Source organism: Eurypyga helias, unplaced genomic scaffold, assembly GCF_000690775.1.
Source record: "Eurypyga helias isolate BGI_N326 unplaced genomic scaffold, ASM69077v1 scaffold2112, whole genome shotgun sequence".
Classification (NCBI taxonomy): Eukaryota; Metazoa; Chordata; class Aves; order Eurypygiformes; family Eurypygidae; genus Eurypyga; species Eurypyga helias.
Window position 1 is genome coordinate 23,492 of NW_010237629.1, and position 15,294 is coordinate 38,785.

The 15,294-nt window shown below is 37.1% G+C and overlaps 1 protein-coding gene across 1 annotated transcript in view; it reads left to right on the top strand.

Moving 5' to 3' along the window:
- The window catches only part of ADAM10 (ADAM metallopeptidase domain 10), a 39,227-nt gene that overhangs the window by 16,246 nt on the left and 7,687 nt on the right, over nt 1-15,294 (top strand). The window contains 7 exon segments of the mRNA XM_010147504.1: nt 6,557-6,660; nt 8,088-8,237; nt 9,303-9,395; nt 10,017-10,200; nt 12,141-12,304; nt 13,677-13,860; nt 14,773-14,923. Of these exon segments, the coding sequence (XP_010145806.1) occupies nt 6,557-6,660; nt 8,088-8,237; nt 9,303-9,395; nt 10,017-10,200; nt 12,141-12,304; nt 13,677-13,860; nt 14,773-14,923 (1,030 nt within the window).

The window sequence follows — 15,294 nt, forward strand, 5'->3', positions numbered from 1 at the left end:
AGAAGTTACAAAACCCTGCTGTGAAACTGTAAGATATGTCTTGTGTAACAAAATTTCTGTGAATAATGTGCACATACTTCTAAGTTCTTCGGTAAGTTGTATAGGTCTCATGGAACACTTCAGTTCACTGCTCGAGAGTGGGAATATCAGACCACCACTTACTTTACTCTCTAAATAAATCACTGTCTGCTTTACAAAGGGTTTTATTAACCCTGTTGTAAAAAAGAGGGGGAGAAGGGGAGTAAAGAGACATAAGGCAGTGATTTGCCCAGTTTCCAAGGGGTGAGACAAGCAAGAAGATTGTCTCATATCCCAGTTCCTTCTGCTGTAAATAGTGGGTGACTAAAAATACTCTCGTTGCTGTTATCAACCCAAGAACAGAAATAGAACTGTACCTTAAGGAAGCAGATAATTTGATTTTATTAAAGTTAGTATTGCAGTTTTGTAGAAGTGATCTCTGTTGGAGGAGTAAATGGATGGCTTGGGAGCGGGAAAAAGCTAATGATGAAATCGGTTTGTATTAATGTCCCATTAATGTGAATGGGAGCAGGATCTAGTTTTTTAAAATTTCTCCAGTGCTGGTATGTTGGCTTACACTGTTTCTTCTCTTGCATCTAATGCATCAAAACCATCAGTTAGAAACAAGATTAGATTATCAGAGGGGATTGTCTAAATCTAGAGCGCCACATGAAAGCAACAGTACGACGTGGCTTCCAAAGCACTGAGTGAAAGTTGATGCGTGCACAGTGTGGTTGAAAGTGGCCCATCCTGGAGCTAAGCCTAAGCAGCACGATGTGAAAACGTGCCACTTCGGTGGGTTGCTGTCAGTGTGGAGTGTGGTGTGCGTGCCTTCTGACTGTGTAGTTTAACTTTCTGTATTGCTGTCCTAGATGCCTCTCCGATTTCTGCGATCTGAAATATCTGAGGTTTACAACTGCTTCTGTCACTTTCTGAATACTGCTTTTGAGGCGAAAATTCTTTTGCCTTTCCTTGGCAGTTATTTTTGCGTTGAACTGCAGCTCCAAAAATGTGCCCAACTACAGCTAAAAAAAAGCTAAGCTTTACAGTAGCTTTAAAAAATAAAACGAAGCATGCAGGTCCGTTGTTACTGCTCTAATCTAAAGCTAACTCTTGTGAAATAGTCACATCACTAGTATCATACACAGGACAGAAGCAACAGCAATGCTACATTTGTAACGCAGAGTGTGAGGAAAGAAATCATATTTGCTTTAATTTGGGATATTTTTTGGGCACCCATGGTTCAGCCTTTTGAAACAATATGCTTTTTAGTGCTTTTCATAAATCACAATGCGACATATGATTAGCATCTCAATGAGTTCTTATTCAGTAGTGAAACAAAAGGGTTTTCTGTAAATGGGGATTATATTGTCAACTTTATAAGGCAGCTTTTGTCTGTTACAGTGGATGTGGTGACCAGTGGAAGGCAGCATTCCATTCATGACTCGAAACACAAGTTGACTGATGCTAGTTTCTAAACCGCTCTTGATCAAACTGTTTTATAATTTATTGCTAGAAAGATGCAAATTGCTCTTTTCATTAAAATATTTTGGAAACTTTAAATATTAGGATTTCATTGGAAGTATATTTACTTTATTTAAGTCATATATGCTTCAAATGTGTCCCTGAGTTCATACTGTAAAATACAAAATTGGTATTTCCTCAGATCAACAGTAAAATCCTAGACAGGAAAATCCTGTTCAGACCTTCAGGAAAATGAGCATGGTTATTTAATTGTCTTTATGGTCTTGGAGGAACTATGCAACAGAGAACAGAAGGTCAAGTATTTTGTAATTTTGCAAAGCCCTATCTGCTGAATGAACTGACCATTCCAAATTATGTATTGTTAGTGAGATCCTGGTTTCTTTTTCATATTGTGGGTGGTTATTTAATAATGAAGGTCTACTTGGCAGTTGTCATGGGAGCATGGTGTGACAGACTGCTTAGAATGCAATCTGGAATAAGAGGTTTTTTTATCTGCTTAAATTTGAATTTTGTTCTGACACTGTTGGTTTTGGTATTATTGGGCAAATCTTTCTGGCTGTTGGAGAACTGAGTTTTCATCATTTTTAATGGAGGTTTGATGTCATACACTTGCCCCAGATGCCTAAATCCAGTATCCATTAAGTAGTTAACCTAAATGCTTAACAGATTTTACTGACAAGTAGAAGAAAAAAAAATCATATGTCATCAGGAATCTCTTTGTGGTAGGTAGTGTTTTTTAAAAAAAGAATTAAACTTCTAACTTTGAGCATCTGTAGTTGCATATATCATCAGTAATGATCTGCCATTTAGTTAAGAGTAAGATATTGCTATCAAGAGTATGAAATGACAAGATGTTTTTATGGGGTTTTAGGGTTTATTATTATTACATTATTTTTGTTACCTAATTTTTAACATTGTGTCAGGATGTACAGAATTTGAAAGTGGAAAATGGGAAGCTGGACAATATGGGAGAAGAACAATAAAGTATTTGCTTTGCTTGAGGATTTTCTCTAGTTAGAGAATTGCTCCTGTAATTTAATTCTTCTGTCATAGGTCTGGAGGAAAGTAGGCTTCTAGCTTTTCCTCAACTCTGCATTCACTGTAAGCAATTATTTCGTGGTGAAGGCATGTTTTTATGTTTTTTGTCTTGGTTAAATCATAGGTTTGTGGTACGGGTAGGCTAAGAAGCTCTTGATCCCAGAGGGCTGGCAGAAGGGATTAAAGCATTTAAGGGCATCACAAGAGCATGGACCAAACTTGTGTGGTGTGGGTCAAAACTGTCCAAGTCAGCTGACACCACGTGGATCCTGCGTAGCTCCAGAAATGGCACTGCTGCAGGGGATGGTGGAAATAGGAAGTGTCAGAAGATGAAGAGGGATGCCCTCATGGTTTGGGGGTAATGCAGCATTTATCAAAAGAAAGCTTCATGTGCTACTTTATCTGTAAGCTAGATGTGGTTCCAAGGCGAATTACATTGTATTACCTGCCTCCTGTCTTTAGCAGGGTGGATTCCAATCTCTCCTTGGGGGATTTGTCTTTTCCAGGACATGCAAAACACTGGCCATTGCTTTTGCTGACTCTTTCATGTTCAGTTCTTTATGATTTTAACTGTCATGCTTGTGAAGTGTTTCTTACTAGATTATTACTTTTGAAGTGAGAAATATTTGTTTGAATTGCAGGGAGTCAGTATTAAACGTGTATTAAGGGATTTCCTAACCTCTTTGGGAAACAAGATAGAGGAAAGACTGCTTATTTTGTGTAGTGCACCAGGAGAGCGTGTTTGTCTCTAGTACTGCTCTGTCATTTGTCGTAATGCTACAGAGTATGAAGACAGGTGTGGTGAGAGCAGAAAATGGCATTTCATCCTGATGCAAAATACGCTGTGCAGCCATGTTTCCAGTTAATTTCTGTTAATCTGAAGAATGGCTTTAAAGTTAGGATGGATTTATGCAGATGAAGTGTGCTGATGGTGAGGCAGTGTTGTCCACCAGTCCCACCATGGTGTAATGTGCTTTTGTCACACAGATAAGTGATCAGCTGTGTGACAATGGGTAGTGGGTAATGAGAACTTCAGCTACAGTAAATACAGTAGAATTTGTTTTTTAATACTATGGTGAGAGGGGAAAAAAGGGTTGGGGGAGATGAATAAAGGAAGGATCATATGTATAATCCTTTCCTCCTAACTCTAATCTAATGATAGTAAACAGGATCCCAAAAAGTACAGATGACCTCAACAGTGAGTGAGCAGTGCGTTGTATTTAATATTGGTTGTAGCAAAGCTAGGGTTCCACTATGTTGCTAATCAAATTGGGTGAGGTTGCTTACAGCAAGAACATTTTTTTTCCTCTGGTACTGTGCTAAGTCTAACCATACTGGGAGGAATATGATGAGACAGCTGTTCAAAAGTGGTATTTGTGTGGTGTTAGAAATTGAAATGTGGGCAAATAATATGCAGAAAATCATTAAATTAACTTACAAGGTTCTAATAACAGCAATTCATGGACACTTCTGTAAACAGTGAAAGGCAAACACCAGTTCATTCAGAAGTCTAAGTTGTTTTCAAAACCCCAAGTACTGCTTATTCATTGTAGTTACCTCTCAAAAGATTTTTTCTTTTTTAATTTAAAGAAAACCTTATTAGAATATAAACAAATTACCTCCCACACAATATCAAGATTTTTCTAACAACCTCGCTGGCAAACACTGGTCAAAACAGTAGGCATAAAGTTGACCAAAGAGAATGTGATTTTGTTGCATGTTGGAGCAGCTTCTTTACAATTCAGGCTGGAAATAAGTTGTGAAATACAATACTGTACTTTGATACCTATACAGCAGATAAAATAAATTTGCTAGTGAGATAATGAATTACTGTTTACACCCAACTATAATCTTTCCATTACTCTTAGGCTGAAACTTTCTTTGTCAAGAAGTGTGTTTCGTAAATCTGGTTCTTTCCCATTAAGCAAAGTTTACAATTGCAGTAAAATACTTTGTACCTGGAAAAGGACCCAATTTGAAAAAAAATTAACTATGTTTAAATTAACCTCACTTGTCTAATAACTAGTTCTAAAAAAGCAATGTTAAACATGACTTCTCTAAATACTTGTAAGAAATAATCATTACTTTCAAGCATTGGAAGACTGCTTTTATTTCTTTGTAAGTCCTTTCAAGCTTATCAGTGGGCCCACTGAATCTGGTCTTCGGGTATTTTGGAGCATAAACTTGTATTAAATGGTTTGGATTTTTTCACAACTTAATTTTAGCTGTATGCCAAGGAGATGGTTTTTTAATTGTTCCTGTTTGCTTTTTTAAAATTTTACTTTTCCCCCAGCTTTTAATTATTATAATCTGAAGTTTAGAGCTTAGTGACACAGGGAGAATATCTGAAGCGAGTTGGGCTTCTATATGGAAATAGTTGAGCAGTATCATACAATATGACTGCAGGAAACAGGTATGAGAATCAAAGATAATTAAAGGCAACTGTCAGATGAAACTGTGCCAGAGTGCATAGTCCAAGAGTGCATCTGCTGTGCTCCAACTGCTACCAGGTTCTGACCCCACAGAACCAGACTAGAGCTAGTCCAGGGTAAAATCCCCTGAAATGCATGTAAGGTGGACAGCAGGTCCTTAGTGCCAGGTTTTAGGCTTTAGAATTCTACTCCTAGATATGTGTTTCATTTAGTCGTTGATTCTGGTTCCTCATACTTTCTTAAAAAAAACACCACACAAAAACCCCACAAAAAATCAAAAACGACTCACCACCAACTCTCCAAAAAAACCCAACAAACCCTGATAAAGTTCACACCTTTCTGACAAAACCTGCACCTTGGTGAGGTGATGGTAAAACTGTGGTTTGTCCTACAGAACCTGGGTCCTTAAGTATTTATGTCTGTGGCTCCCATAATCTGTACTCCATTATCTCGTACTGTGGCACCGATCCATTGTATGATTCAGTCTGCAGAGACACCGAAGGGGCAAGACCTCTTCCCTTCAGTACTTCCCACCTCCAGAGGAAGCTTATGCAAGCAGAGGTAGCTTACAAATCTCTGAGGGGTACTAATGGTCAGAACCCAGACGGATGTGTCTGAAGCCCGTTCACGTGCACAATGAGATATGCATTGACCAGTATTGAAAGAATTCCCCTTGGGAAGCAGCCAATTGTATGGTATTCTTACTGAACTGGTGTGGGTCTCCAGCATGTTTAACTGATGTGTACCCAGAGAGCTCTACACCCTTTAAACAGTCAGTTATAGCAAGAATGTGATGAAAATGTTTATTTTAATTCTTGTTTTACGTTGCCTGTAAGTTTTAAATATCTCTGTAAATTTTTATAATCTGTATTTCTGTAAGTTTTAAATCTACACACACACGTGTACGCATACTGATCTCTTGTCCTTAATTGTATTGGTTACTTTTCAGAATGGAAATTGTGCATTTTACCTTGTCAATCAAATCTCTAGCAAAGTTAGAATTCTAGAATTGTAGAGTGGAGTTTGAAAGCAAGGATCATTAGAGTTTCAGTTATTACGTATCGGTAAAGCTTCATAATAATAAAATTTTTATAAATTCTGTGGAACATTAATGGAGTAATAGAATCTTCTAAGAATGTTAGCAAGGTTTCTTACTTTTAGATTACCAAGTAGGATAAAAAAACTCCTTCCCGTATCCAGGCAGTCTTTAGTATATTGATCTCTTACAATTTTCCCTTGTGAGTTCATTCTTTTTAAAGGCTGCTCTTAGTTTGGGCTAATCAGAACAGATGTGTACATAATAGCTCTTGTTCTTATGTTAGACATTGCTCATTTTCTTTTGCTGTCTGTAAGAAAACAATGTTAAGAAGCAATTGTCAGTCTTGTTCTGTTTGTAAAATGAAGAATGTGTCTTTGTAGAAATTTTTAATAAAAAAAGACAGTTTCATAAAGCCTCAATCTTAGAATGCTTCCCTGAAACCACATGAGCAATATTGGACACACTGAATAAATTGCAGTGATACAGCCGTATTTTGCACTTGTACTTGGAATTTGAAAACTCAACCTGGCCTTCCTCTTTTTAGAATATCCGCATAAATATGGACCACAAGGAGGTTGTGCAGATCATTCAGTATTTGAAAGAATGCAGAGGTACCAGATGACTGGTATAGAAGAGCCAACAACGGAGGTACACCATGGGCTAATGCATTATGTTGATTAGAAATTAGTTTAACTTCATGTTTTTGGTATGTTGTCTTTTAGTCAGTCATCATCCTTCCACATTGTGGGGTACTTAAATTCCTGGTAGATATTTCGTATTAACATAATTTTTCTGAATTCTTTTTCTCATTGCTTCTACAACACAGATGTCCTAGCACATAGTCTTAATGAATACTATATGATCTCAAATTTTTCAACAATTGGAATTTTAGATGGATATGGAAATCAAGCTTGAGATGAGGAGTATACCTTATTGCAGTTGAGCAGGAAGAGTTTCAAGATCCCTTAATCTCCACGTAATATAGTGGTCTTTAAAAAGTAATAACTTTCAGATTTTCAAGGTGTGTTAGTGTAACACACTTGTAAATCTGAGTGCTTTCAGTGGTAACTGAAGTGATAGGAGTAGGACAGCCTTACTAGCAATATTGAAAGATGGAAGGGGTTACAGCATGCTACAGATCGCTTGTAATAGGAGTTAAGGGGTCTATGGAAGGGGCTTGCATACCTGTTTAGACTCCTGCAGGTGTTTTTTACCTTCAGATTTGCACCACTTGTGATGAAACTGGATTTTTTTTTTAACACTTTCCAGCAGTAAATTACTGAGGTTCTCTTAGTGTTAACTATGTTCTGAGCTGTTTCAAGTGTTGGCATCGTTTTGTGGTGTCAGTTAAGTATATGCCAACAGAACTACACAATATGTCTTGTTAAATTGCATCAGCAACTTTATATTTACATTTTAACTCCAGAAGATAACTTTATCAACAGTATTAGACAATTCAGCATTGGCAACAATAACATGCTTTCCCAAAAATTTGCTTGTAAAACTTCATGGAGAAAGTGGGCCATCAACCAGAGAATACTGTAAGGCAAATGTGCTAGCAGATAGTCGTCTGGCTAATGAGCATTATTTTAACTTTGTTTAGTGTACCGTTTGTTCCATGCTGAACTGCTTAAGTATTTCTGTTTGCTGATGTAGCTGACTAAGGTAATTACAGTGTGAAATAACCTGTGTTAGGCAGGGTGCATTTAAGTCCCACAGTGCTGTTTTTTTAATCTACAAACTGTTCATCTTAAAAAAAGGATTATGAAAAAGAATTCCAAAGATTATATGAATGAAAAAAATACTTCACATTGATTGCCTTTTGTAAGACAAAATGAAACGCACAGAAGGGTTTGACCGAGGCATCATTAAAAATAGATGGCATACTTGAAAACTGGCTGTAACACCCTTGGTTTAATTCAAGGTTCATGAAACTTTGTGGCTTAAAGAAAAAGAATGAAAATCTGTTAGTTTAGTGGCCTATATTTAGAAAAATCCTTTGCTATTTTTAGGTAATCTAGTGCAGCATGTAGATCTACCAAATTAAATATATTTAATTTCCTGTGTATATGTAGAAACCTTTTGAAGAGCCTAAGAACAATGGTCCACAGCTCTTAAGAAAAAAACGTGCCACTCAGGCTGAAAAAAATACATGTCAGCTGTATATTCAGACTGATCATCTCTTCTACAAACATTATGGAACAAGGGAAGCTGTAATTGCACAGGTATTTCCAATCCTGTTGTTTTCAATGATCTGCTTTTCTTGTGTGTTTCTGATAAATTTTATGTAGTTTCTGTATATTATTGCTTACATACTTTAGACTGTCTTGTTTCATTTGTTACTCTGACCTTGACAGTATTGATACAGCTTTTTTTATTTCACTATAAAGATGCTGTGTATCTTTACACAAAAAAAGTCTGACTTTTTTCTCAGTTCATAGTCAGAAATGTAATACTTACCCAAGAGTTCTGTTGTTTGACAGTCTGCCAGGTCTCTATGTTGGCACTTGCACAGCACTTCCACTTGAAATTTTAGTTCAAAACACTGAGCTAATGACACTGAGATCTGTTCCTGTAGTGCATGATGCGGTAGAAGGTTGAAAAAGCAGTGGCAACTAAAACCAGATGCTTTTCATTTGTCGATATACTCTTAGTTGAAAAAGGTTTTTGGTGTGTGTGGGGTTTTTTCTGACCATTTGCTAAAATTATAATTAGCATGTTAACATACATCTCGAAGTTTAGAATTCCACTGCCACTTGCAAATCTGACTTTTACTCTATTTCTTCATCACACTGTATGCAATTCAACTTGAGTAACGTATTCCAGAGCTCTGAAGACCCCTTCAAAATCAGATTTTCAATGAGTTAGCACTTCAGTGTGCTCTTGGAAAAGGTAAATGAGGTTTTTTCACATTTGCATTCTACCAGAAACAGAAGAATAATGCTGTAACTTTTTTTTTTCCTCAAAAAAAGAAAAACGGTGCTTTGAATACATTTTTAACTACAGTGCTGTCTTATAGCAAGGAATAGAATGAGTGTCACACACAGGTATCTGAATAGTTGATAAAATTCTGGTTTTTAAAAAGCAAATGGCAAAATACTTTGCTATCTGTCATGGTGGCATTTATTTCTGTTACTTGCCGTCAGCATTTGATTTAAAAGACCTGTTAAGAGTTCATATGGCACGAGATCTTACATGTGAAAGTACAGGCCTTGCAGTTGTTGTTAGTTAAGATTAACTATAGCATAGTGCTCGGATCTTTGAACTGTAGATGCTTTTGGTTTTGACAGATATCCAGCCATGTTAAAGCGATTGACACAATTTACCAGTCAACAGATTTCTCAGGAATCCGTAACATCAGCTTCATGGTGAAGCGCATCAGAGTAAGTTGTATTGAAAATAACTTTTAGCTTCACTGGTACTGCTTGGAGGCTGTATTTTCCAAAAGTCCTGTTGCTCTTCACTTGTAACCATTTATTGATAGCAGTTTTGTAGCACAAGCGTCTCTGTAGTAAATGGTTCCCTAACCCATTTATTTGCTTTGTGTTTAGCGTTTGTTGTCAAAAGCCTGCTACTTGTGTTATTAAGCTGTACTCGGTTGTTATAGGAATCAAGTTCTTGTGTTTCAGCAGTGTTGACTGTGCTGTGAATAGACCATATTTCTCTCCGAGAACTTTAACACTAAAATAGATAATGGCTCTCCAGGTTGAAAGTGCCTTCTAAAAGTGATGATTTAAGAGGGTAAATAGAAACTTATGGGTACTAATGGAAAGGAAAAAGAAATAAGAGAGTGGGCATTTACCACACAAATGCAATTCTTCCTTTGTTGTAGAACATGGTTTTCCAAATACTGGGGTGGTAATTTGTCAAGGCCTGTAGGTCTTCAGCAACATGTTTAGCTATTTAACACAACAAGGTATTGACAACAGTAAGCCTCTCAGCTGGTATTTACAAGTAAAGTGAAAATGAATCATGTCTTACAGTTTGTTTCAATTTACTTTTAGATTAACACAACTGTAGATGAGAAGGACTCTTCCAATCCCTTCAGATTTCCTAACATTGGTGTAGAAAAGTTTCTGGAACTGAACTCAGAACAGAATCATGATGATTATTGCTTGGCCTATGTGTTTACAGACCGTGATTTTGATGATGGAGTCCTTGGTCTGGCTTGGGTTGGAGCCCCTTCAGGTAACTATATCCAAACCTTCTGTGTTATGAGGTTAAGTATTGTAGGTAGGTACAAAGAAGAAAGGTAGAAGCTATTTCATACAAATTGAGAGTGAATAGACAAAAATTTTATAACCAACTTTTCACAATTTTGGTTAGGTATGGTTTGGTCATTATATTTTAATACATAAGCAGCATTTCATGTGTCACTTCAATTAGACTTGGTGTCTTTCTGATGAGCAAGATGTGAACAGTAAAGAAAAGTGTTATTTCTTTCATTAGACAAAGTCGGTATTACTTGGATGGTTTTTTTATTTATGACAGGTACGAGTGACCAGTAAAATGACAGAAGAAACATATTTCTGCTGTATATAAACAGGGCTTAAAACTATGCTGTATGGATTTTGTAGTAGAAATAGACTGCAGAATCCTTAGGTTTTCTAGATAGTATTGGAAGCTTTTTTTTAATACCTTATTAAAGTAATATCAGTGAGATCTTGTTCTGGGAGATAAAACTTTTTATTTAAAAAAAACCATCAAACAGTGGTCTTCATGTGTGTGGCATCTTGAGATGTTTGTCCTAGATGTATTAGTTTTATAGGATATATTTGAAAGTTGCTAGTCTTACAATTTGTATTTACCCAGATTTATTAACTATAGCTCAGCACAAATTCCAAAATTTGGAAACCTTCACAGAAATCAAAATTGGAGATTCAGAAGGAACAATCTTCCCTGTTTTTTCCCCCAAGTGATTTCTATATAATAAGGAATTAGGCTGAAGAAGAAGGGATTCTCTGAGACTTTGCAAGAGACTGGATACCTTCAAGAGGATGGTATCAAGAGCTTTAACAGAATTTAAACAATTTTGGAAGAAACATTAAACCGTTCACGAGATGTAGCTATACTGTATCACCTCACTTTTACTGCTGTACTTTCCTCTGAAGAACATGCTGGTTGTAGGGTATGAGAGCTACGTGGAAAAACGTTGTGATACAACAGTCCCTCAGACTTTGATTTTAGGAGATTAAAATGCTCAAATAAGCATTAGTAGAGTAGTCAGAGGGGTGGACTCTTGAGTGTAGCAAGTATGTTAGAGGGACCTGTTTGGACTAACCTTGATGTTGCTGGAAGAACCATAGGCAAAATAACGCACAGGTGGCCTACGTAAAAAAGAAACTGGGTCTGTGATGACTCGTGTGTAGACTGAGCAAGCACAGGATGAATTGGAAGGTGCATTTCATAAACACTGCTTCCAAAACTAAATTTAATTGAGAAAAATTAAGTCGCTTTGAGAGATTTTCATCCTTAATGCACATACAGAGGTAGGTTAAATGGGATATTTACTAAAGTTACAGAGAAATCTGGTGAAATGTTGAGCCTTTTGCAAACACTTAAATGTAATGAACTTGATTCTTGACCTTCTAAATATGGGTCTGATAGACCCACACATCAAAAGCATTTTCATCTTTAGTTTGTACAGTGGAAAAATGAGTCACTTTTGCTGACAAGGATGTATAGCTAATCTTAGGCATTTTATATAAATGCTTTTGCTTTGAGAGAGTATCACCTGTGATTTTACTGTGGGTTTTTTTTTACTTAGTGAAATCCAAATGGGATGTAAATTGAGGCTACTTGTATTGGACATTACACCCTGCTAGTCTTGTACTACAGGTATGATGAAATCAGGGCTTGTCTGTGCAATGAAAGCCCCAAATAGGTCTTAATAGCTATTTTAAACCAGCTCACTTCTCGTGTGCATGTATCCATTCAGTGCTGAGAGCAGTAGTGTGGATAAATCTAATCTACTTTCAAAGTTGGGTTAATATTAATTACGCAGAAGAACTCGGTCTGTAAGCGTTCACGGAGGAGGCAAGCTGTTTCTTGTTCTAAATGTCACTAGAAAAGTAACACAGTAATTCTTGTCTTAAATGACTAACTGTGGTACTTTTGTCTCAATGCAGGGAGCTCTGGAGGAATATGCGAAAAGAGCAAACTGTATTCTGATGGCAAGAAGAAGTCTTTGAACACTGGAATCATCACTGTTCAGAACTATGGCTCCCATGTTCCCCCCAAGGTTTCCCACATTACTTTTGCTCATGAGGTTGGGCATAACTTTGGTTCACCCGTGAGTATTACTGTTGGTCTGTTAACTCACCTTCAAACATTTTGAAGTGCATGATTTGCAAGTAGAGCTTTTACTACTTAGGAACAGGGACAGTATAATCATGACTGGCTGGGTGACTATAAACGCAGATGGTATATAAACAAAAAACAATCTGCTGAACTAAGCCCCTTTTATGAGGATTTGCAACACTGGTGCAACAGTGGATTTTGTGAGTTGTTTATTTCTACTAGTCTTATGAAGGGATTGTGTTATTCCCTAAAAACTTTACTGTGTCTTATTGAAGACTAGGGTCACACACATCTTTTGAATATATTTTGGCTTATCCTGGAGAGGAGGAAGAATCAGTGCAAAATTGGTTAAGATGACACTTTATTCAACTAGTGAAGATAGAACTGACTCTTTTTTTATGTTCAGTTATTTACACTTAGAAGTTTACCTAAGAAAATTGTTTAGAGAGTTAAGATACCAAGCACAGTATTTAAGAGCAAAATTGTCTCCTAGTCATTTAGGGACATGATTTGTTTGTGGCAAGCTGAAAGCATGAGGCTTTTTGCTTTGCTGGAGATGAGAAAGTTTTCTGGCTTAGGTTTTTTATTTTTAAACTCAGGTATATAGGCTTTCTACTCCTGGAAGTAAAATGAAATGAAGATATGACAGTAATGACAGGTTCATCCAAAACAGATGTTCACATGTGAATGCTTTCTTATGTGCCTTGAGAAAATCCCTAACACCACTGCTCTGAGTGGGAACAAGCCTTCCAAGTACAACTTGAAAATATGGGCACATGAAACAGAAAAACCAGTCCCACTGAGTGAAACATCTTTTGAATCAGCATGGGAGATGGTTCTTTTCATCTTACTGTTGCATTTGATCCAGGGAAGTACATAGAAGTACATGTTTGGTTCTACTGAACTGTAATAAATTACATAGTTCTCACAACTATGTTGAAAATCTTAAGATTATCTACTACTTTGGAGAAAATCAGCTGTATTTCTGCAAATTTGGATGGGTCAGAGCAGCATTAGAGTTCAAAACACAAACAGAATCCCAAAACAATACTTTTTCTGTATACTCCTTGTATTTCAAAAAAAACCCTCTTGGGAGTAAGATGGTGTTTTGCTTTTATGAACCTCTTATTTTCACTGTGTTAAGGTGTCATGGTTTAACCCCAGCCAGCAACTAAGTACCACACAGCCGCTTGCTCACCTCAGTGTTCTCCAAAGCATAGCTTCATACTAGCTACTGTGAGGAAAATTAACACTATCCCAACCAAAACCAGCACATAAGGTTACTTTTGCACATGTATAAAAAGAGAGTAAAAAAATAGAGAATTTTTCTTGCCAGAAATAGTTTTAAAATATTTATTTTGCAGCATGATTCTGGAATGGAGTGCACTCCAGGAGAGTCCAAGAACTTGGGTCAGAAAGAAAACGGCAATTACATCATGTATGCAAGAGCTACATCTGGGGACAAACTTAACAACAACAAGTTCTCTATCTGTAGCATTCGAAATATCAGCCAAGTTCTTGAAAAAAAGAGAAATAATTGTTTTGTTGGTATGTATTTAGTCATCATAAAAGCAGAAAGCCTAAGCTATTACTATGATGCTTAATTAGAAGATATTTTTGGGTTACTTTTTTTTTTAGTTTACTGAAAGATTTTGTAAGTAAAGAATTGATTTTGTCTGGAGTACTGTGTCAAGTTTTGGGCTTCCCAGCACGGGAAAGATATGGACATAGTGGAGTGAGTCCAGCAAACATGATTAAGGGATTGGAGCATCTGATACAGGAGGAGGGGCTGAGAGAGCTGAGATTCTTTAGTCTAGAGAAGGCTGGGGAGGGGGCCAGGTCTTGCCTGGCAGGAGGGAGTAAAGAAAACAAGGTCAGACTGTTTGCAGTCATGCCCAGTGAAAGGACAAGAGGTAAGGAGCACAGATTAAAACACAAGAATTTAAGCAATTAAAAGGAGAAAAAAAAAAAGGATTTTGTAGGAATTTTCTTTCTGGAGTCTATAATATGTGAGCTCTCACAGATTTTGTGAGGTTGTGCAGCGAGTAGGTTTGGGTTTTGAAGTAACAGTAATTTACCCCAGTACCATTAGCTTTCGCCTCAAGGTCCTCAAACTCTGTTAAAGGAGGAAGAGTGGAAGGAAGGGTGCTGCTCCACTGGAGGCCTTGCAGAAAACTTCCCCTTATCTCTGTTGATTTCAGATCCACGCAAGGAACTCCCACTGTTATCAGCAGAAACCTTTTAGTCAGAGGCTTAAAATTCTGTGGATTGCAGGAATGACTAAGCAGGGTGGCAAGCAAATATTGTAGGTTGACTTGAGCCCTAGTCTGAAGTCCATCTTGACCAGGCATTTTTAGTCATGATTAGCTGGATACTGATGCAACTCAGTGTTAACATTTTTAAGTCTACTTGCATGTTCTTTTGTACTGCTTTGTACATGAATATACTGGCATTTTTCAGAGTCGGGTCAACCCATCTGTGGTAATGGACTGGTTGAACAAGGAGAACAGTGTGACTGTGGATACAGTGACCAGTGTAAAGATGAATGCTGTTACGATGCAAACCAACCAGAAGATAAAAAATGCAAATTAAAACCAGGCAAATACTGCAGGTATTGTGCATGTCTGTATAGTACACTAATTCTTGGGATTTAGTGGTAGCTATAATTGATGTTTTAGAATATGAATCTGTTTACCTGCTTTATTCCTGATGTATTTTGCCTAAAATGCCTTTGTGTGAGAGAGAAGTTTATAAACACAGTTGTGCTATGCAGTTGTTGATGGTTTTAGCTTGCTTTCCCTTAGGTGACTGTTCCCTAGCTTTTGAAAAAACGTAATATGGCACTGGAATGTATCAATGCCAGCATGTAATAGTGCAGAGAAAAGTGTGCTGGAATTTCATCTTTATTGGAAATGTGTTGTGCAGAAGTCTTGCAAAAACTGCGTGACTCAGGTGAACGTAACCAGGATGCTGTTTTTACAA